The following is a 22809-nucleotide window of genomic DNA, read 5'->3' as shown; positions in this document are numbered from 1 at the left end:
CCCCAACACACATGTCATTTCAACTCACACACATGAGCAAATCAACACGAATGTTGCACCAGGCCGCACCATCCATACACAAAACAGCATGAGCAGCCGAAGGTGAGCCTCACGTCACAAGCAACACGGGCAGTGCAGAACACATGCACACACGCCAGCAGACATGCATGCATCTATAAATCTCCACCACCTGTCGCAGTGATAACATCGCCATCCATGTCACATACATGTCAGTGTCACATGGATCCATGGTGTATCACAGTTGTACACTTGTCTAATACACACACATGCACATAGTGCAGATACATGCAGGTGGAACCACCATCCATGTGTGACACCACAACCATGCCACTGTACATACACAGAAATTTAAAAATGTGTGCACCCACACCTGCATTTGGCCAGCATGCTTACCAATACATACACCATCGATGTGTCTCACATGAGAGGACACACATGCAGCAGGCTCATTTCCCTGTACATACACATGCATACATGGCCCTACAAAGACATATGTACAACCTGCACACTCCTGCCACACCTCAACATGCACAGCGTCCAATCAGTACGCATGTACACTTACCGCTCGACTCCAGACGGGTCTGCCTCTCAAAGACCTGGAGGTGGAGCGCTGGGTGTATACGTTCCAGGACCCTCATCTGGTTGTTGGTTAGGCGGACCCGGCACCCCTTGGCATCCGCTGCCTTCAAGAGGCGCTGGGCCTTGTTGAGGGTCCTGGACCTGAAGTCCTCCCAGCGCTTCCGGATGTGTTGAATGTCGTGGACTGCCACCCCATCCACGTTGATGGCAGTCACGATGTCCATCCAGATCCTCTTCCGTCCTTCATTGTCAGCGCGCAAACTTCCAAAGAGGGAATCGTACTGCCCCAGGACTTGCTCCACCAGGATAACAACTTCATTGGCACTGAAGCAGGTAGCCCTCTGCCTCTCTGGCTGGGGGTTGCCAGTGGTGTCAGATGGTTTTGTGTCCGACATGGAAACCCCAGAGGCAGGTGTGGGTGGGCACCTGGGTCCTGGGGCTGTGGAGCGATGGAATACCAGTCGGGAGTCTTCTGTTCCAGCAGGGGTGGTCACAGCAACTGCACCCCTGCAGATGGCTGACGTGCAGGCACCAAACAGCAGGGCACGTGGGCAGCAAGCAGGCAGCAGCAGGTGGGACGTGGGCAGCAGGCAGGCAGCAGCAGATGGTAGGTGGGAGCATGCTCGGGGCTCTGGGGGGGCAGGAAAATGGCCTTCTGGGCAGGAGCGTGGTCTTCCGTGTGTTGTTGCGTGGCCAGCTTGATACGAAGTGATTTGGCACATGAAAAAACTGCACGTCTGCGTGTAATTCGAGGAAAGGCCCTTAGCGCGTAAGCACATCTGACGTGACGCGCAAGGGCGTTTCCCTCAACACGGGTGCATGTTGATTGTACACGTGCAAAAACTGCACGTCCGGGTGTCACTGCGTGAAATTGGAGGAAAGGGCCTTAGCGCATACGTGCGTAAGTGACGTAGCACGTGTGGGCTGGGTTAAAAGGTACGCGTAGGACACCATTTTCTTGTACATGCTTTTTGTGGAGAGCGAGCGGGTGATTCTTGTACTTGTCGGTTCACACGCGATTACTTCACAACGGTTCCAGTTCGTACTCCCTGCATACTCGGACAGCGTTCAATTCTTCTTTTGGCGGGGGTGTTGCCAACGCGCGCACACGCGTCTTTTTCACGTTATTTTTCCCAGGCAGACAGTGAGTCGTGCACATTTTTCAACTGTGGTTGCGCCCTTGTGCCGCGTACCCATTCAGAGATCGTTGTAGGCTGCGTGTACCACGCTTATTTTTGTGTTTCTGGGTGCCACCGCGTAGTGGAGGTTCTTCATTCCATGCGCGTGGTCTACCAGGGGTTGCGTGCACGTTAAATATTGTTTTCGGGGTGCCTGTGCGTTGCATGACTCGTCATCTTCCCCCAGGTGTCACAGACAGCCTTACTAGAGCACTAGGGTACGTATTCCATCTAGTACCCTACCCCTTTCACCCCAATTGCCCAGGACAATAGTTTACTGCCTCTCCCATACGCACAACATCAGTGCCATGGTTGGGAGGCGACCAAGCAGTAATGGAGGCAAAGGTGGCCGACCTCAAAGAGGTGGGCGCGGTAGGGGACATGGCCAGGATGTGCAGGGTGGCCTAAAAGGCCAGTGTGTGGAGGACCAATCAGGGACACCTATGCTCCCCCCACAATGGTTCAGGGAGATGTAGCTGACAACATCCCAGCTCAGGACTTGTTAAACCGGCCCATATTGTCAACCGAAACGGCACAGGATGACTCCCAGGCTGACTTCCGTGTCACCAAGTCTAAGCCACGTGTGGCGGTGAAAGTTGCTGTCACCAGGCCATGTGGATCTGGGGCAGCAATGTCATCTGCTGGCCCAATTAGCCAGGGTGAGGAGGCTGCAGGGGCAGCTGCAGCTCAATCCACCCCAGCTCCGAGTCTCCCAGCCGGGACAGTGGTGGTCCAAGTCCATCACACCGAGATTAGTCCTGCCAACATCACCCAGCAGCTTATGCCTGCAGTGAGACCTTTGGTCATCGTGCCTTTGGCTACTTCCAGTGCCCAGTCCACCTGCGCTTCTGCCCCTACCAGCCAGAGCGGCGTAAGCCACTCAGGGTCCGCACCACCTTCGAAGAGGAAGAAAGGTGCTCTTGCGGTACAGGCTGGGACCCCAGACAAGGCTACCCACTCCGGCACGTCAAGGAAGCCTAGTTTCAATGATGCCGAACTAAATGCACTTGTGGGCTATGTGACGGCTAGGTGTCGGCCCATGGTCGCAAAATGGTGGTGACTGCAGGGTGCAAGACTACGACTGCTCAACATAGGGCCCACTGGCAGACCATCACGGACCACATTAGTTCCCTTGGATTTGTGAAGCGTACAGCTGATGATTGCTCTAAGCGGTGGAATGACCTAAAACGCAGAGCAAAGAACAAGCTGGCTTCAAATCATGCCTCTACTCTGGTGACTTGCGGTGGGTCTCCACCAGAGGAGGAACAACTCACTGAACATGAGTCTATCACTGGAGCATTCATCACAGAGGATCAGATCCAAGGCGTGGGAGACCTACCAGATCTTGAAGCAATGTCCGGTGAGTGACCATGCATGTGTGTGCAATCCATGTGTATGTTGCTTGGGTGATGTGTTCACTTTTTGCACAGGATTACTGCACTTGGCCTTCAGCTGTCCTCTTGCCACAACATTGTTCATACTGTTTTCCTGTTCATTATGCCTGATTGATTGAATTATTAGCATTTTTACCACACATTTTTGTGGCCTACTGTCAAATGTGACATGCTTCAGTCAGATTACACCGCACAATGGGCCACATTTCTTGACTTATTATGGGAAAGATTTGTACAATCAGGCTGATTGAGTAATGTGCACCTACACATGGCCTGCACACAATCATTTTGGGGGCCTGTTTGAATGTTGAACATGACAATTGTATCCTCTCATGTCGAAGTGACAACCATTGATGTATCCATGTGCCTGCCATCACTGCATCAGTGAACACTGACTTTGTTGCAGTGTGTGGCACATGCGTGTTTTCTCACTCTTTTTTTCAATGTTTTGTTTCATGATGTCCATCTCACATGGATGGGTGACAGTACTGATTTGCTACCATCTGGGTGTCCTTGTCTAATCTGCCATGGCTATGGTACGTGGTGCCTGTGTGCTGGCATGTGTCATGTATGTGGATTGTCCATGCCACTCACAGGCTAATGTTGGATGCCAGTGCTATCCAGCATGTAGCACATGTGTTGGTTTTCCATCTTGGAGTCATCAGTGTCTGCTTTTTGCCTCCCCTTTCAACTCATTGACAGTGCATGCATGCCAGAGTGATTGTCATGTGTGACACGTGTCATTTATGTACTGGATCACTGCCTCGTCATGCCTATGTGTGTGCTATGGTGCTCATGCCCGTTTCCATTAGTAATCTCATGTTTTTGCAGGTGATGAGGCACTTGATGCTGTTGAGGAGGAGATGGCGCAGAGCCAGGAGTACTCACAGCCACAACCGGGCACCATTGGAGGACGTGGTGTAGTTGTGGTGGGTGAAAACCCAATCCTCCTACAGACCATCCTGTCCAGGGGTGTCTCTGGGTACACCTCCGTAGACCTCTATGAATCAGGTGCTGAATCGGACAATGAGACATATGTCCCGTCGCAGGTGAGTGTTTCTGGCAGGGATCCTGTTCTGTCCAACCCAGTCAGGACTCAGGCCTCTAGAGCCTGGCATCCTCTTCAAAAGCCCTCATGGGGCCAGTCATGGCGCCAGGCTCATACACCATGAAAAACAATGCGCTTGGGAACTACTTTATTGTATTGTCAGCCAACATGGAGGCATCCACAAAGCTTGGTTCCTAAGAACCAAGCTATGCGGTCTAGTGTTTTGAGTGTGGTAGCCTAGGGACTACTTTACCTGGACTATTTTGTTGGGGCTATTTAAAACACACCCGAGCAAGACAACACGCTTCGCGTTACTTTGCAGCTTGCAACGTGACGCTCACCGTGTCCAGCTATTTCCTCGAACCTCAGAGAAGAAGAACCTGCAAGGAGACAAAAGGAGCATCATTATCAGCAGCATCTTACCTGCAGTCTTCATCTTTAAACACTCGCAGCTACTGAGAACAGCTTCCTCGAATCTGCCGGACAGAGCAACCTGAAAGAGGAAGATAGAGGAAACATTAAAGAAAGCAGTACAGACATTTACAAATTACGAACTGCTCAAAAGGCTTACCTGGCTGGTCGCCTCTCGGCTGGCACCACTCCGGACATTCCACTCGCGCTGAAGAAACCGTGACCTACAAGGAAGGAAAACACATGTTAGCAAAGGCAAGACTTCACAGCTCTGCGCATAGCGCTTACTTACCGCATCATAGTGCTCTTAATGCGCCATAATTTACCAGCGGGGCTCAACCATAGCCAGTTCGCCGCGCTGAAGCTCTGCATACCTAAGGGAGAAAAAAAGAGACATTTTAAACAAAGAAAGGCATGCAGGATAGCAACAAAACTAAAGAACAGCAATAAGACCTACCTGAACAATATGAAACGGGCCGGAGTCAGTGAAGTAACTGGACCGCACTCGCCCATGAAAGACAACGCGCCCCTGCAAAGAAGGCAGGACGGAGAGCACGCCTAATTCTACCACAAGGCAGAAACTTCCCCACAGACCACATCAGGGAAAAGCTGAGAAGCATACCATCGAGTAACCCGGCTGGCTGGCATCCCTGTGGATACCAGGTGAGCGCAACACCGGGGGTAGACCCCTCTATGGGGATTTCAGTGTTGGAAAGTCTGCCTGTGGCGGTTACGGATGCAGGGTCACACTCCACAATATTAGCTCCTGTTTCTGGGCCAGCAGATCAAAGGAGGAATGCAGTCCTGCAGCCTCAGGCAGTGCCAGCACAGCAAGGTGCACATCACCTTGGCCCAAACAGGTGTGGTGCCCGCCAACGCGGTGGCCGTGCGCCACCAGGCAATACTGTGTGGGAGAACTCCATGTACACTATAGCAGCACAACAGGGGTCATCGTGTGAAATGATGGCTCAGGCAATGGATAGGGTGGCCACTTCCATTCTCCCCCCTGAAAGGCAGATGGAGCTCCAGCAGCAGGCAACCAAGTCCATTTGCCACTCACACAGGGAGGACATGTTGGCGTCTGACAGGGAGCGACAGGCTGGGCTGGAGACTCTGCGCACAGCTATATCTGTAGAGTCACAGGCCCACAGGGAAGCCCTGAGGTTGGAACACAGCTCCCTCAGAGATACTCTGTGAACTTGGTGTCCCGGAGTACAAGAGCAGAACAGCAGCTGTCACAAGGACACTGTCAGCTGAGCTCCAGGCAACTCGTCGGGAGATCCGGGCATCACGCGAGGCCATGCAGGCAGAAATGCATGCTACCCGTGAGGTGCTGCATGGGGATCTCCATACCATCATCCTGCAGAACCAAACCTTTCAGACCTGCATGCTTGCTGCCATGGAGGAGCATGCTAGGGCTTTGCGTGGTCTGCCTCCCATATCACGGCCACCTTCTAATGTACCACCATAGGGTGATGACAGTGACGGCAGTTCTCCCACTGTAGTGTAGCCGTGCAGGCCATGAGCCCATGGAGGTATTTTATTTTTCTCAACATCCACGCATGTGGGTGTTGGGGTGCACCCTGTACCTCGTCCCTCCTGGGTGGCCTCCCCCCGCCCTCCCTGGTCCACACATGGCCTTTTTTTTTTTTTTTTTTAAACTGTGTTGCTTTGTGTGGCTCCAGTAGGCATCCACTGTGTATTCCAGCTAGGCACATGCAGGCTTGTCCTGTCTTTGGGTTAGATACTTGGGTTCCTGACACACACACCCCATCCTGCTTCCCCTTTCCATGGGCTTACAAAGAGGGTGACCAAGTGACAGTAACTTACACAGTGACATTGGGCTCCCATAAATTGCGTGGACAGTCTGTAGTCAAAACTGTGTACACATCCCTAGTGGGTACTGTTGTAGAAATCTCCACTGCATGGTGGATTTATGTATGGTTCTGTTTGCGTGTACTTTTATGCTGCACGGGGCCGCTTGCGCCTGCTTCCTGCTGGCGTACGTGTTTCCGGATTAGCGCGTCTTTTTTGGCGCACGCCTTTCCCCTGTTCGATTCCATGAATATGTGTTGTTAGCGCGCGTGTGGGCGTTGCAAGCATTTACCTCCTGTACTTCCCCTGTAACGCCCACATTTTCACGCGTTGTTCCCCATTCCGCGTGTTACGCCCCGTGTTCCGACCACTTTTCTTGTGTGCGCTACACGATGTGCACTTTCCCTGTGTGTGTAGCGCACGCCGTTTAGTGATGTGTGCACCCGCATGCACCACCCACGGATTTGGCGCACATACCAGGTTTTACTAGTGCAGTGCATTCCATGAATCGAACAGCTGTGTGCGCAGCTTTGGCACGCGTGCGCTGTGATTTTCACCCTTGCGCTCCCCTTTTCGGCGCACATTTATTCCATGAGTTACCCTGATAATATGCATTTTGTATTCACTGTTGAAATAATAACATGATTACAGTCTTTTCTTAAAGAACAATGTTTTCTCTGGGTTGATCCGTTTGGGTCTGTTTCGGTTTCCTTTCTTTCATTGCTGTCCGTTTTCTCCTGATGCATTGTTGTATTGTTCCGCTTGACATGACCACTGTTTGAATATTGTGACCTTTAGGTTTCAACATTTCCATTTTACAAATCAGCCTAGATTCTGAGCGTCTCCATTGCTTTTCTCTGTCTCCTTTACGTCTGTGTGCCTTGAAATGTCCCAGTGCTCCCAATCTCACAAGGGAGACAACTATTGTGTTTGCGTTCAAAATGTACTGCTAATGGGTAGCTGGTATCTTCATAGCTCAACTGTACAGTGCGACTGATTTAAATGTAGAATCATCTGAGCTAAAGAGGAAAGCTACAGCCTCCAATTCTAGATTACATGCTTCAAATATGAGTTTTGAATGTGTATTATGAAGTTTTGAACCTTGGATCCAACTGTCATTGCACAGCCCTTGAGTATTCAAGCCGAGTCATTGTTTTTAAACAAACAATCTGAGGAAGTCTTTATAGGACGGAATGCAGGGCAAACTTTTACTCATTTTCATGGGTATTTTTTACTTGTTTCCGTTTATGCTACTTTTAAATACTATGTAGGTTTTTTAACCAATGGATTAATAAACAACGTTTTTGCACTTTCTAAATTCGAGTGCCAGCGTCATTTATTTGCAGCATACACGCATCGCAATGGTACTAAATGGATGGCAGTGGAGTTGGACGTTTCAGTAGAAGAAAATAAAATGGTTACAGATTCTATGCCATGCTTACTTGACCTTCTCTACATTCGAGTTTTCCCTTTCTATCCACCTTCCTTCACACTCTGTATTTTCCTTTCACCACAGCTTCCTCTACTCCCAGTCTAATAGACTTCTTCCTCCAAAGACTTCCGATGGCCCCCTCATCCACTCCACAGTAAAGACCTCTTTATCCAATAGTTCACTATCTTTCCAATTGTATAACTTGCCAACTCTGAATTCCTTTCCACTTCTGTGCGCGGCACTGGCCTTTGTATTGGGTTGCGAAGTGAATAGCGTCTCTCCGAGTGGCTTGAAAGATCTGGCGCTCCGTTTCAGCATGCTCGGTGGCATGGATGCTTTGCAGTACGGATTCAGAGATTGAAGTCTTTAAATGGATTAACCACAATACTGGATTTCCTTTCTCTATTGAGCTGCCAAAATGGTGCTAGTATCTCCATTCCACCCTCTAGCTCTAGGGCTTCTTGATGTCTGCACTAGCTACATCCTGTACTGAACAGGTTAGCGCGTGGGCTACAATGACCTTTTATTGGACTGGCAGCTGAGGTAAATATTGCTCCCATATTCTGTGTTGTATGGGTGTTTCTCCCATTGATTTCAATGGGATTTTTTTTAGTTTATCTATTGCATTTGTTACACACCTAGGCCCCAAGGTATCACGGCGAGGTTAAAGACAGCTTATTTGAAACATTCATAATATGGCCTTACCGGCGCAGTTACAGTAGAGATAGCAAACAGTACAGGTCACAAGATAATTACAACATTGGTGCAACACTAATGTTAACAGCTGGGCAGAGAGTACATACATAACAAAGTTATTACAATAGGTGGCAATACCACACAAGTGCAGTCCGTTTTCTAGATAGTAAAGTGGTGGTTTTTATTGGAATTGGTTGAAAAGTTGTTAACACTTTCAACTGGGCTTGTAGTTATAGGGAAAAAATGAGTTTCCCTTTCCTCAAGTATCCCTCTAGTGTGCAGATGAAGTGGAATCCTCTTCCCGGTGAGACAGCCAGGCACACCAATAGTCGCGCTTCCCCATTACATAATGGGTGTTTAATGGGAGGGCCCCCATTTAACACCCTCTGTGGGATGGATATGGTTTCTCCAAAGTCTTGCAATACGATATGTTTTTGAATTTCCAGACCGTTCTGGATGTCCTCTATGTGAGAAAGGGAGATTTTCTGACATATAGTCTTTGTTCATTTGGTCCTCCAAAACAGCCTGCAAAGCTTGGCCAGGGATTTGTTCTTTAGTGATGGCTTTGAGGACCAGGTGATGGGGCTCTCCGAGGCCCAAGTGATGATGATGTGATGACCGTCACACAGACCATTGAGATTTGTTTAATGACGATAGGGATGTGGCCACGGTTTTCTATTTCTTAGGGGCTTGTTGATGCCTGAAATAAATGGGATCTTTAAATGGTCTAGGTATGCCTCATTTGTCACAGTGACATACCCCACAACTGTGAGGACCTCGATTGTACAAAGAGGTATCCTGTTTCAAAGTTAACAACCGGAAAACAGAATAATGATGCTTCAGTGTTGCAAGATGTAACCTTTGTGGTATGTTCTTAACTCTTTAAAAACATACAAAGAGTGTTTGCCGAATCCCTCTTTGGGTTCAGTATCTGAATAAATGTTAACCTACAGAGCAAACAATGCACACTTAAATTACCACCGACCCAGCATTTTTAAATGGATCATGTCAATTATGTGAATAAAAAAGGAACGTTCCCTGTACAAGGGGTACACTATTCTACATTCATGTTGCTGAACTTTCTCTAGACATGGTATGAACTTTATTACATTGTTTATGTATTAACATATTTACCACAAAACAATACTCTTGTGTAACACAGGACTCAAATATTTAGGGATAGCTGTAATGTATTCCCCTCTAAAGGGAATTAGTGATAATATACAAAGTATTATTAAACTGATTAAGGATGGCTTTGACAATAACTTAGTACATTCAAAATTTTAGAAAATATGAAAGTTATACAAACAAACGTTACTCATAGGATATCATACCATCTATCACCATACCATATAGTAACTAAAGAATGTGTTGCTTGCATTTAATTAACAGCATATCATATTCATAGGTTATCTCCTAATACTGATGTTAGAAACTTGGCTGAGAGTAGAAAGAAAAATCCTGGAATCTTTGAACATTAAAACAAAGCTTATTTCTCCAAATCTGATGGGGAATAGGAGTCTTACGACAGTGATTAAAAGATGTGTCTGACTGCTGGAGATGCTCTTGACGTTTCCAGGCAAAGGCATGAGGTAAACTCTAGAGCTACCATCTGGAACAATCTGCAGCTCATGGGCAATATCACGGTGCACAGTTTCATGTTCCAAGCTACTACACTAGCCAACCATAAAAATGTCACTTGCCACTGCAATTCTATACATGCAGATAGCATGCCATCACTTACTTCCCAAGAGTCCATTATCACTAGATTGAGGAAATTTAGGAAGTATTCTGATGGTGTGTCTTGTGCGGGGATTCATTTGTAGATATCTGGAGGGCAGGGGTACATCAAGGAACCTGCCTTGTTGCTTTTTTTCACCAAATTTAGCAGTTTTTCTATCGACCTCTGTTGGAAGAAGTGCATGTTGTTCACTGGTCCTGGGGTGGTGGTAGCGGGTGGGTTGTTTGGTCGATTGGTCTGCTTAGTACGATTCTGTGAATGCTGGTGATTTTGTTCTGAAAAAGGTCTGCAAGATAATCATAGTTTTTGGGAAGGGGTCAGTGAGTTGTTGCATCCCAGTGGGTTTCTTTTGTTTATGATGTTAAATAATTCTTTGAGTGTTAGTTGCTTTTGTGACCTGGTCGTTGTAGTATTTCTTTTTTGATTTGAGAATTTCGGATTTTGTATGCTTATATTTGTAGTAGGTATTTTACTCTCATCTTGGTCTTGTGTTAGCTTCCTGTTGATTCTTTTCATTGCTTTTAGGTGGGGTGTGTAACATCTTGCCACCACGTTCTCTTTCGAGGGAAGGAGGCAGCGTTTTTTTTTGTTTCTTCAATCCATTTCTGGATTATTTTTGCTTTCCCGTCTGTCTGTTGCATCCAATGATGTGATTGTTGGCTATGAGATTTCTAGTCAATCTTAAGTTGCTGTTCTTGATGGTTCGCCAGTTTCCTTTCCAAATAGGTGGGCATTTTTCTTTTTTAGGTGGGTTTGATGGTGTTTGGATCACGGAAGGGATGATGAGGTGGTCACTCTAGTATTTGGATGGGTGGGGATGACATTGGGACAGAGAAACCCGAGGGAGCAAGAGGGGCCCAATAAGACAAGTGAAAAACAAATTCAAGGAGAACACAGACAACCAAGACATGACCCTAGTAGGGAGAAACCCACCCAAGAGGTGGAAAGGGATTAAGGAGGTATTCCTCTACCTATGACAACTTGGACATTTGATCTTTTCAGGAAGTTCAGACTATTTTGTGAACTTGAGAAACTTTTGGAACTTTGACATGGACAAAAATTGTTAAACCAGGGAGAATTGTTTTCTACGGATAAACATTGGAAACGAAACCAGGGGGGATTCCTGGAAACCGCGAGAGAGATTGGGGTGAACAACTCTGAAGGCTGGACACTCTGCCTAGTTTTTGTCTTTTATATTCTTTCTAAGTGGTGCAGCCAGTTTCGAGGATAGGTGTGGACAGAGGAACATTGTTGGTATTTTGACTGTTGACTAGCATCTTAATATAGGAGGATAGCCCAGGGGCAAAGTATTTGGCTTTGTAGCAAAACAATAAAGAGCAACGCAGGTTTGAATCCTGGTCTTGCACTGAAGAGACTGCTCCATGGCAATTAGCACATTACAAAGATGAATCATCATTTGTTAGGAAGGCGTTAGAAGTTTAATAAAACCCTTTGATAGCATATCCTTGGGTCTGAGTCCTTACTCTGGCTTGCTACATATCCCATACCGTTTCTAATTATGCAATATTTCACTAGACAAAAAGCACCATGTTCACTTAAAATATTGGGTTTTGGTGCAAAAACAAAATAGTTTGTGAACAACTGATTAAACTGCATTCACTTTATTGACGTGAGTACTGCTTTACCATAGTGCAATAGCATAAAGCTTTAATAAAACAACCTGGTATACACACACATTAAATGCTCGTTAGCACCCAGGTAAGCTGTCTGCCTTATGGCTATGAGCAACAAACACGAGGTTCACTCATGGTCCAGTGTCCCTTGGGGCATGGGTAAAAACCTCATGTTGAAAGCTACTAGCCAGCCTTGAAAATTCACTTGCCACCTCAATTCTACACATACACATTGCACACCATTTCTTACTTGCCAAGAGTCTATTATCTACAGCCATGAGCTAGTGCAAACTGTGCACCCTGCTTAGGGGCCTTTTAATGAAAAGGCCCTCTTCTGGTTGACACATCATCCCTGATTCGAAACCTTTTTCTGACAAGACTGCAATTTTTGGCAAGTTAAGCTAGTCAAATATAACATCCTAAATTGGTACTTCGGATCATGAAAACAAATAAACAAAAGTAAATCGATAACATTTGTGTCCTTAAAAAAAAGATTTGACAGAATTGAGGGCAAGATAATCTGGCATAGAATCTGCGGTGGATCTCTTAGAAACTGCTGTTTTTGTCAATGTTCAGGCAGATGAGGGAAATGGAATCAAACCCAGTTTTATGACGGATAAAAAGAAAAATCAAAATATAACTGGTATCTGAACATCTAGAGCACTTCAATGAATGAAATTGCACTGGGCGTGGCCTTGCAGCCTATAGTATGGATGTCATATATGGGTCGCAACTGCGAACCCCGGGTTCTCCCTTGCTACCCCCTAAAGAAAATGCTAATTTTCATATTTTTTTTACATTGAGGCTCATGGGCTGTGGCCAGCAGCATGTGGCTCTTTGTTTCTGGAGTGGCTGGCTTTCTGATGGCTATAGCCAGTAAGATAACTCAGTGGGTTGAGCGCTGGCTGCTGCAATGTGTGTTTGATATTCAGGTTGCAGGTTTGATTCCCAGCAGGGTCAACTCAGCCTTTCAACCTGCTGAGGTTGATAAATAGTTACCAAGACAGGTTGGGCGATATTGTATGTATATTTGTTCTAAATGAAGCGCTTAAGCGTAAGTGCTAAATAACAACACCATTATCGTTTGGCCTTGGATGTCTGCTTGTACTCCCACTGATTCGGTAATATGGGCCTATACGCACAGATATTAACGATAAATTTTGTGATCCATTCTTGTATGAAATGTATATCACTTTACAGTGATATTGTAACAATTTTTTTGTAGTGTACACAATGCTATGTGATGCCACTCACTGTTTTGTCGTGGGGTGAAAGGTTGTGTTCCATCGCTTCCTGTGATGTCATCAGAGGTCAAGGGTCATGTGATGTCACTTCCGCTACCCAAGTCATTTTGGTGAAATGACGTCCCTGGCCTATAGCTCCACAACACAGACAGACATGAGTTATCAAAACAAAAGGAACGAACTGTTGGCTAGACCCAAAGAATGAGGGGTTGGGTTCCTCTCGTTGAAGATTCTACAAAAGCTCATAAAAACATGTATTAATCTCCCCTGAAGGTCAAACACGTTTCAAGGCAAGCATACAAGCCACTGTCCAAGATGCAGATGAATCTCAAGTTCATGACCTATGGAAGGTTACTGTCTTATACGATCAATGGCAAGACAACTGTCTAACATGCTCTTTTGATAATATGTGGTGTCTGCTAGGATATGTAAATAATGATGTTTAAAAGCAGAGGTTGAAATCTGACTTTATATATCCCTGGTTGATGATATTTAGAAAATGAGTAAAGGCTGATCCTTTGCTGGCATCAGAATAAGAAAGGTACAAGGAAATGCTATCTGACCAACGAAAAAGTGAAAAAGGAGTAGGCAGTGCCAATAAGGTGGATGAAAACAGTTGGCACCACCTATAGGTCCCATTGGGCAGAAAAGGTAGAGATGTTAGAGTAGGATAGGTTTGTTTTTTGTAGCTCCCCCTTTAATTCAATGATTCCAATTGGGCAATAATCTAATTGAAAAGTCCAATGAGTTAAACCTGGGGTGTGTCTGCGGGGCATGTTACGAAACACCAGGTTCTATGATCCCAAACTGGCAGTAATCGATCAGGCAAACGTATCAACAGTAGACTCATAATTAACATGCCTTTTGCGTAACCGTGGACTGATAATTTATTTTAAAAAACACATGTCACAATGACTTAAAATATCATCATAATGTACAGGCGGGCTACATTCCAGACAGCAGGGATTGCAATCGCTTGGGAATATCGAGCTCCTGTTTCTGGCTCAGGAAAGGCGCTTTAGATTGAGAACAGCTAACAGGAGATACTTTTGACTGCCCAAGTCTACTGGTGCCAAACAAACATCCTTATGTCTCATTAACTATATTCGGAAATGCGTAAAAAGTCCATTGTGACACATTTAAAAGCCATTTAAAAGCAGAATGAATCACATACAATGACTGAAGGTTGGGCGTCATGTGGGAGTTAGAATTGCAGAACTGTCTACTATACTATAGAGTATACACTGTATCTACGTTTCTTAGAGACCGCTCCTCATTACTCAGAGCGGCCCGATACACAGGAGATGCTTTTAGATCTCGATCAACCAATCTTTATTTCAATGTCTGGAACACTTATGAAATCCAATAGAACTCCTCAATTCAACCTTAGAGTGATGAAAGGGTGATTCTGAATGAATGGGTTTTCAACATGTGACCTGCAGGTTATAGGCTAATAGAGAGTATTATGTGCCAGACAGGCCACCGTAGAGGGAAACCTGCCAGAATCTTGTCACATTCCAAATGGTGGTCACATTGACACATTTTTGGAGGAAAAATGTTGGTCGAGCTAATTTGTTAGTTTGACTTTCAATTGTGTGGGTGGGGGTATAGACAGGGGATCCCTCCATGCCCCACGTCCCTCCGCCCTGCTCCCAAAGTGAGACTATTTTGTTCCTATGAAATCTTGATATTAGTGCCACATGCGCTTCATCAGTGATGAGAAAACTTGCCAGTCCTCTTTCAAATGAGATCCATCAGACGTGCCACGTGCCTATTGATGAGATGGCAGAGGTAATGCGCCCCCTTTGTGCCAAGCTATTTGTTGCACTGAACAGGTGCAGCGCACTGCACATTTTAGTACTTCCACACAGGGGCGTGGCCAACGCTGATGGCGTAAAGACGTGACTGTGTGGAGCTCCCGTCCCGATCCTGGCCTAGATCCTTTATTCGACCCTTATTCCTGGCCCGATTGTGTGCCAAAACTTATACCCAAGTGGGGGAAGTGATTCTGACCCCGTTCGGCGCTGGAACGAGAAGAATCGGAACCAGCGTCCCCGAAAACGCAACCTCGGAACTGACGCCCCCGAGCGAAACAAGATGGCGGACGACAGCGAGGCCTGACGGAGGGGCGGACCGAGCGGGCTGCGAGGCGAAGGGAAGAGGTTCCATCGGGCTTCGCCTCCCCTGTCCCTACGCAAGTGGCGGAAAGTCCCCAGCAAAGTCATCGTCCGAAAGACCGGACACCCTCGCTTTTCCCTGCTCCTCGGGACTCGTCCTGCCGCTGGATGCCACCGAGCACATGAGGAGACCACCACACTGCCAAGGGGAGCGGACGGAGTCACATCCATCGCCCCGGGACCACTGCGGAGGGGACACGAGATGTGCATAGCCCACTGACGCGATCTGCTGACCGCGAGGAGCTCTGTGCGAAGGAGCGGCGGAGACCTAAACAGGGGCCCTCCTCCTCTCCCCCCGAACGGACGGCCCGAGGACTGAGGAGTGAACAGTTTACCCACCAACGCACCGGTAAGCCTGCAGACCCTATCCTAGCGCTTGGGAGCCGGAACTCGCCTGTACCATAGACGACGGGGCCCAGCGAGGCCACGGCCCGGAGTGTCGGGAAATCGCTGAGTGCCCTGTCGCACTGCCGGGGGAACACCCTGCATCGTGTCGCCAAGGAACACCGCTGCTCTTCACTGAAATACGCCGTCCTGTGGGGCCGACGGAGGGCTCATCCCTGTTACCACACTACCAGGTGGGACAAATGTCTACTTCGCGCAACAAGAACAGGGGTGCCACAATCATGGACTCATTCTCAGGGGCTAAACCCAAACAGCCCAACCAACATGAGATCCCCACGCAGACTGAAACCCCAACAACTGCTACCGACCCCAGCAACGCCCAAGTGCTCCAAGCTATCGCAGCACTCCAAACGTGCATGGAGACCAGGATAGACGAACTCAAGGTGGACATGCAGCTAATCCGCCAAGACGCCCGCAACATGGCAGAAAGAATAAACAAAGTGGAAATAAACCTCCGGGACACCACGGACACTGCCAAGGACTTAAAGCAGAAAGTCATCACACTTGAGAGGCAAGTGGCTCATCTTGAAGCGAGATCCGAAGAAGCAGAGGGTAGAGCCCGCCGCAATAACATCAGAGTCCTGGGCGTTCCGGAGGGGATGGAGGGCGCTGACCCCACAGAATTTATCGAGTCCCTACTAATGCAGGAAGTCGGAGCTGGCAAACTCACACAGGGCTTCTCCATCGAGAGAGCCCACCGCGCCCTACAAAAGCGGCCCCCTCCGGGATCACACCCTCGCCCAATGATTGCCAAGGTCTTGAACTTTCGTGACAGGGAAACAATCCTCAAATTCTCGAGGGATGGAGGTGACATCAGACGCGATGGCTCCAAGATTGTAATCTATCCCGATTATACCCCGCAAGTCCAGCGAGCCAGGAACTCGTTCATACCCATCAAAGCCCAACTGCGGAAGTTCGACCTTAAATACATGCTACTGTACCCCTCGCGCCTCAAGATTCTACACAAAGGTAAAGCCGTCTACATGGAGACCCCGGCGGCAGCCACTATGTGGATGGAACATAATAACCTGGCCGAGGGAGAGGACCACGTTTCGACACCCAACGGCTAAACCCAAACAGATCCGATACAACAATGATTGATTAGTTCTCTCAAGGACGGGAGTTCCGCGGACCACCCCACAGACATCGGCGCAACCCACCCCACCCCAAGCATGGCTGGCCCAAGGCCAACACCACAACCGCACCACATGACCTGGACAGGCCGATGGGTAGCGGATGCCCCCGAGCGTTGTCCTCCCAGAACAGCTGCTGGGAGCAACACACAGTTAACTTTTTTGTTCAATCCACCTGTTCGAGTGGAAGTTAAATTCGTTTATAAGTCTCCGATTAACACGTCAACGCAACAATCAAGGCCAACAGGAAGAAAGCAGAGCATAGACCCTGGGGGCGACCACTCGGCACACAGAGCTGGCTCAAGGAGGGTGGAGCCAGCGCCCTGGCCACATTGCCATCATCATGCCCACACGCCTTAAAATCGCCACCTGGAATGTGAGGGGCTTAGGTACCTACTTACGCCGGAACAGAATAAAATCCTATCTACACAGAAAGAAGATAGGGTTGGTCCTATTACAAGAAACACATCTAACCAAGGAAGCCATGGCAGCACTCCAATCATACTGGGGTGGACAAGGGTTTGGGTCCACATACTCCAAATTCGCCAGAGGGGTGTTCACCTGGATCAGCCCTCACATCCCCTTCCAGCTCACCAAAATCGAACAGGATCCCGATGGAAGGTATGTCATAATTCTGGGCCACATTGAACAAACAGAGATCTGCATAGTCAACTCATACCTCCCCAACAACAACATCCCTGCGCACCTCACCAAGTTAAGCACAAAGATTGCGCCCTATAGAGATGCATTCCTCATCTGGGGAGGCGACTTTAACTGCATCAGTGACCCTGCACTCGACAGGTCGACCCCCCCCTTGGCTGGCCCATCAACTGCCACCACCGCCCTGAACACCATGCTGAACCGCCTAGACCTGGTCGACATCTGGCGGGAACAGCACCCCAAGGATCGTGGCTATTCCTTCCACTCCTCACCGCATAATCTTTACACCAGAATCGACTACCTCTTCATTGGCAGAGAGAGCTTCCCCCAGATCGACTCTTCCAACTACCTGGGCCGCACCATCTCTGACCACTCTCCCCTTGTAATTGAATGGAACATCACTGGACCCAGATCCCCCATACCCACATGGAGGATGCCCACTGAGGCACTTAAAGACCCCGAGTTCAGGGAAAGCCTTAGAGAAACCATAGAGAACTACATCAATGAGAATAAAGGCAGTGTAGCCCACCTAAGCACGGTCTGGGATGCTCTCAAAGTGGTTGTAAGGGGAGAGGTCATAGCAAAGGCCGGAGGCATGAGGAAACGCCTAAGAACTGAACTCGAATCACTAGAAGCTGAAATAGAACAGCTAGAATCCAACACCCTGGACCTCCAACCACAGGAAGTCAAGCTGGCCAGCTCTAGGGCCGCCTGCAAGGAAGCCTGGGACAGATTGGCCAAATTTGATTATATCACCAGAACCAACAGAACGCACGCCCATGCCGACAAACCTGGCAGACTACTCGCCTGGCTGTGTAAGAAAGAACACCCTAAGTTCCCGACCACTGCCCTAAGAGATGCCGATGGCACGCTACAAAGGTCCCAACAGGGAATTAACGACACCCTTAGGCTGTTCTACACCCAGCTGTACTCCCACGCTGAAGAGGTACCCCCCGAGGACATCTCAAACACCCTGGACGAAATTGGCTTGCCCCTTCTCCCCCTGCCACACAGGGAGGCTCTAGATGCTGACATCGATATAGAGGACATAAAAGACGCCATTAAGTCACTGGCCACCTGCAGGGCACCGGGCAGTGACGGGCTGCCCGCTGAATTTTACAAAGCCTATGAGCCGGAACTGTCCACGCTGCTACACGAGGTATTCCAAGAAGCCTACGAGTCGGGCACCCTGCCCGAGAGCATGCGAGAGACTTTATTGGTTCCGCTCCTCAAGCCTGGTAAGCCTGCGGATGACTGTGACTCCTATCGCCCTCTCGCTATGCTCAATTACGATGTTAAAATTCTCACAACCATATTGGCCAAGCGGCTGTCCAGGGTGATCGGAGAAGTGGTGCACCCCGACCAGAGTGGCTTTGTGCCGGGCCGCAACACCACTGCCAACCTACGCAGATTACAACACATATTGTCACATCCCTCTCACACTGGGCAAGCCCACACATTACTTTCTTTAGACGCCATCAAGGCATTCGATTCAATTTTCTGGGAATGGCTGATTGCGGTACTCAGGGAGTTTGGCTTCGGAGAACGATTCATTCGCTGGATCATAATTCTCTACACCAAGCCGCGAGCACGGGTGAAGACTGGTCGACTCATATCCACGGCATGGGATATACAAAGGGGCACACGGCAGGGCTGTCCGCTCTCCCCCATGCTATACATAATAGGGCTTGAACCCATTGCCATTTTTTTCAGGAAACAATTCTTTGATGCTGGTATCAGGATTGATGGGGTGGACCATATAATTTCCCTGTACGCGGATGATGTTCTCCTCTACGTGAGGGATCCGCAGCTGAATGTCCCAACTATGCTGGAGGTCCTTGACAACTTTGCCAAGGTGTCAGGCATACACTTTAGCAAACGCAAGTCCTGTCTGTTTCCGCTGGGCGCCCTCAGGGACACACATGTTGATGACCTCCCCTCACTGGGTATAGGATGGTGCCCCACTACGTTCCGCTATCTAGGCATTAATATTTACCACACGCCTGAACTCATGCACGCCAACAACACGGTAGCGGCACTTCCCCCCTTGCGCAAGTCAATCGGGTTTTGGGCTCGCCTCCCCCTATCCATGATGGGCAGGGCTTCCATCATTAAGATGATCGTCCTCCCCAGATTTCTCTATGGCTTCCAAAACATTTCGTATTACATTAGGGCTCCCTTCTTCCGTCTCTTAGGGAAGATACTTACAGACTTCCTGTGGGGAACTAGTAGGCACAAATTTGCATTATCCACCCTGACCCTCCCTTACGAGCAGGGAGGCATCCGGCTCCCTGATCTGGAGCGTTACTATCTGGCTGCTCAACTAAGCTTTGTGGCTAAATGGCTAGCCGATGATGTTACCCCTGAAACACTGCTCTTACAGCACTCGACGGCCCCAATCCGATTAAATGAACTCATTTGGGCCCCTCAACGTCTTGTGGGGGGGATACCCTTCTTAGCTACCCTGGGTCGTCAGGTATGGCAAAGGGTTAAAAGTCTTCTCCGCCTACAGCACAGTTACAATCCAGACACACCGCTCTTAGCTGACCTATGCCAGAACTCAGTAGACCTTGCCTCTATTCGACACTGGGAAAGGCTGGGAGTATACACGTGGGGGGACATATACAGTGAGGGCACTTTCCGGGACTTCTCCTCCTTGCAGCTCGATGATGGCGTCCCAGCCGGTCAATTCCTTTGGTACGCAAGGATCCGCAATTTGGCTAGAACTAAATGGGACACGTGGCCTGAGGAGCCCGAATCCGACACCTTCATAACGCACCTATACAGCCTGGGAGACGGGTGGAGGCCTGTGTCCCGCATATATAGCCACCTAATTGACAGGCCTAACCCCCGCAGCAAGGACCTCAAAACCAGGTGGGAGAGTGATTTGGGCCACGAACTGTCCGAAGCTGAATGGAATAGAGCATTAGCGTTCCCCAATGCGGTATCCAGAAACTCTAGATTTAAATTAATTCAACTCAACATGCTATATCGATCATACTTGACACCGCTTAGAATAGCCAAAATATATAACCTACCCCAGCATAACTGCCCATGGTGTGGTAGAGATGAAGCCAATCTATTACACATGTTCTGGGGATGTGTCCAGGTCCGGAGACTCTGGGCGAGAGTTGAACTCCTCTGCAGCGAGGCAGGCATGACCAGATATGAATGGACTCCGTCAGAGTGCCTCCTCGGAACGTACCCCAGACTGGCCAAGTTCAAACACTCAGTCAGACTAATGGATCTGGTATGCATTCTGGTCAAAAGGACCATTGCCATGGCTTGGAAGCGACCCAGAGGCCCACAATACCAGGCATGGCACAACGAACTTGAGCGCTGGATAGGGGCGGAAACTTCAGCTTGGGAGAATGGTCTTACCACTTCCCCCGAAGACACGAGCTTGGGACTTGTTGCCTGGAAAACACTCACCTGGGCCTTACTTAACCCCCCCAATGACGATAAACCCCCCTGAACAATCAGCCCCCTGTTGACTCACAATACCTGAAACGGAACACTGGCACAGTATCCAACCTGTGCTCTCCTGCGGCCAGACCCCCCCCTTTTTGTTGCTTACATCATTGACATTATGGAGACTCGTTAATGTTGTTATTGTTTTGTTATTTCTGTTTAATTGTTTCTTCACAAAAGATCTATTTTGATGTATTCCAAATTACTACCACTGTGATTGTTTGGATCAGTGACGCAACTGTTTTATAACATAAACCCCAATAAAGAAACTCGAAAATAAAAAAAAAAAAAAAATTAGTACTTCCACACGAGTACTAGAAACCACCCAAAAGGCTACCCGCTCTTTCGCAAGACCATTTTGGGCCCAATTCACAGAAGCGTTTTATAATGGCTCAATCCCATAAGAAAACGTTTTGTGAATAAGGGCCCTTTGGGTTTTACCTCTCTGCCCCCTTCTGCCCCTTTCCATTCTCTTTAAGACCAAAGTCTGTATACCTTTTGCTGGGGACACAGAACTCCAATCTCCTTGGACAGCCTCTGCGCCTTTAGACTACTTTATTTTGCATTTTTAAAGCCTCATAGAAGGGGCTGTTACAGGAATTGTTTTTTTAATTGTTATTTTTGTCTTAGCTGTGTATTGATAACGCGCTTAAATACCCAGAGGTTTCGAAGAGCGACCTGGGGGATCGAACCTGTGTTGCTTCCTGTTGTCTTGCTTCCAGGGCGAGAACGTTGCCGCTGAACTATCCTCCAGGGATATTGATTTGTACATTATAAAAACCCTTAACATAAATGCAACCTAAGAATGTCGATGGGAATTCGGGGTTTGTATTTACTTAATCACATTACCATGTCTAGACTGCAATAGTCCTCTGGTGGATGGCATGCGCAACCATCCTCTTTCGAAAGAGCGAATGCTTCTACCATCAGACCCAGTGCTAGGGGGAGGAACACCGCAGGCCATACCTTATTGTTATAACGTCCCCGTGGTCTCCTTGAATGTACCAGCTGCAGTTCATGGCCGGCGGGTAGTTCAGGGGCCAGGAAGGACTGTAGATGACTCCTCGTCTTTCCGAGCGTTGCTCCAGTTTCCCACTGCAGGCAGCTATCAAGTCAAAAGGCACAAAATGCATTTTCTTTGTTAACATATATTTCACGCAAATGAAAATCCAAAAAGGCATGAGATCAAAAGAATGACAGAAAGCCCAAAGATATTGACGTACATGGATTGACTCTTTGATGTGTCAAAAAAAAGCATGCGCCTGCTGGATGGAGGGATAAAAGGTGCCTGTGATCAAAGCATACAATTAAAGTCACTTATTCTGGCGGGAAGATCGCCATATATTTCTCTGCTGAGTGTTAAATGGGGAGAAATCGATATCACCGTTAAAGTTGCATCGGTGTGAGGGCAGTGTGTTCTGCGTTACTTGTGGAGTGCTCTTTTTTTCCTAGGAGCCTGCGCACCTTTCGTTGCTGTCTGCCTTTGGAGGAGTGGATGAGCCAGCACAAGAGTACAAAATCTCACCGTACGCATGGAGCGTGCGGTGTGAGAGCAGCCTGTTCAGTGGACAGCTGGACGGCGGGTCGCTTGAATGGACAAAGTCTTTCTTTTGCCCATAATGATCTTATGAGGATCTTGGAGGAGTTTTTGTAGGAACTACCTGTCGCTGCATTGTTCAATTTGCTCATTTTACCATTTCATGACTAGAGAACAGTTGGCTTGTGAACCATCTTTCTCGTAAGTGACTGCCAGAGATCATGAGCGTTAAC

At 48.1% G+C, this 22809-nt stretch overlaps 1 protein-coding gene across 4 annotated transcripts in view; it reads right to left on the bottom strand.

The window, feature by feature from the left end:
• LRP3 (LDL receptor related protein 3) overlaps window positions 1–22809 on the bottom strand; it is a 267988-nt gene that overhangs the window by 52231 nt on the left and 192948 nt on the right. For 2 of the 4 annotated variants that reach the window (XM_069639236.1, XM_069639244.1), the window contains exon 3: window positions 22006–22144. The exons of the other annotated variants lie outside the window; for them this stretch is intronic. In XM_069639236.1, coding sequence (XP_069495337.1) covers window positions 22006–22144 — 139 coding nt within the window. The remainder of the gene's footprint in view (window positions 1–22005; window positions 22145–22809) is intronic. 4 annotated transcript variants of the gene reach the window in all.

The sequence above is a fragment of the Ambystoma mexicanum genome, chromosome 1q, assembly GCF_040938575.1.
Source record: "Ambystoma mexicanum isolate Mex_15411 chromosome 1q, UKY_AmexF1_1, whole genome shotgun sequence".
In the NCBI taxonomy this organism is placed as follows: Eukaryota; Metazoa; Chordata; class Amphibia; order Caudata; family Ambystomatidae; genus Ambystoma; species Ambystoma mexicanum.
The sequence above is the reverse complement of the archived record's forward strand: the minus strand, read 5'-3'. Positions and strand labels throughout refer to the sequence as shown.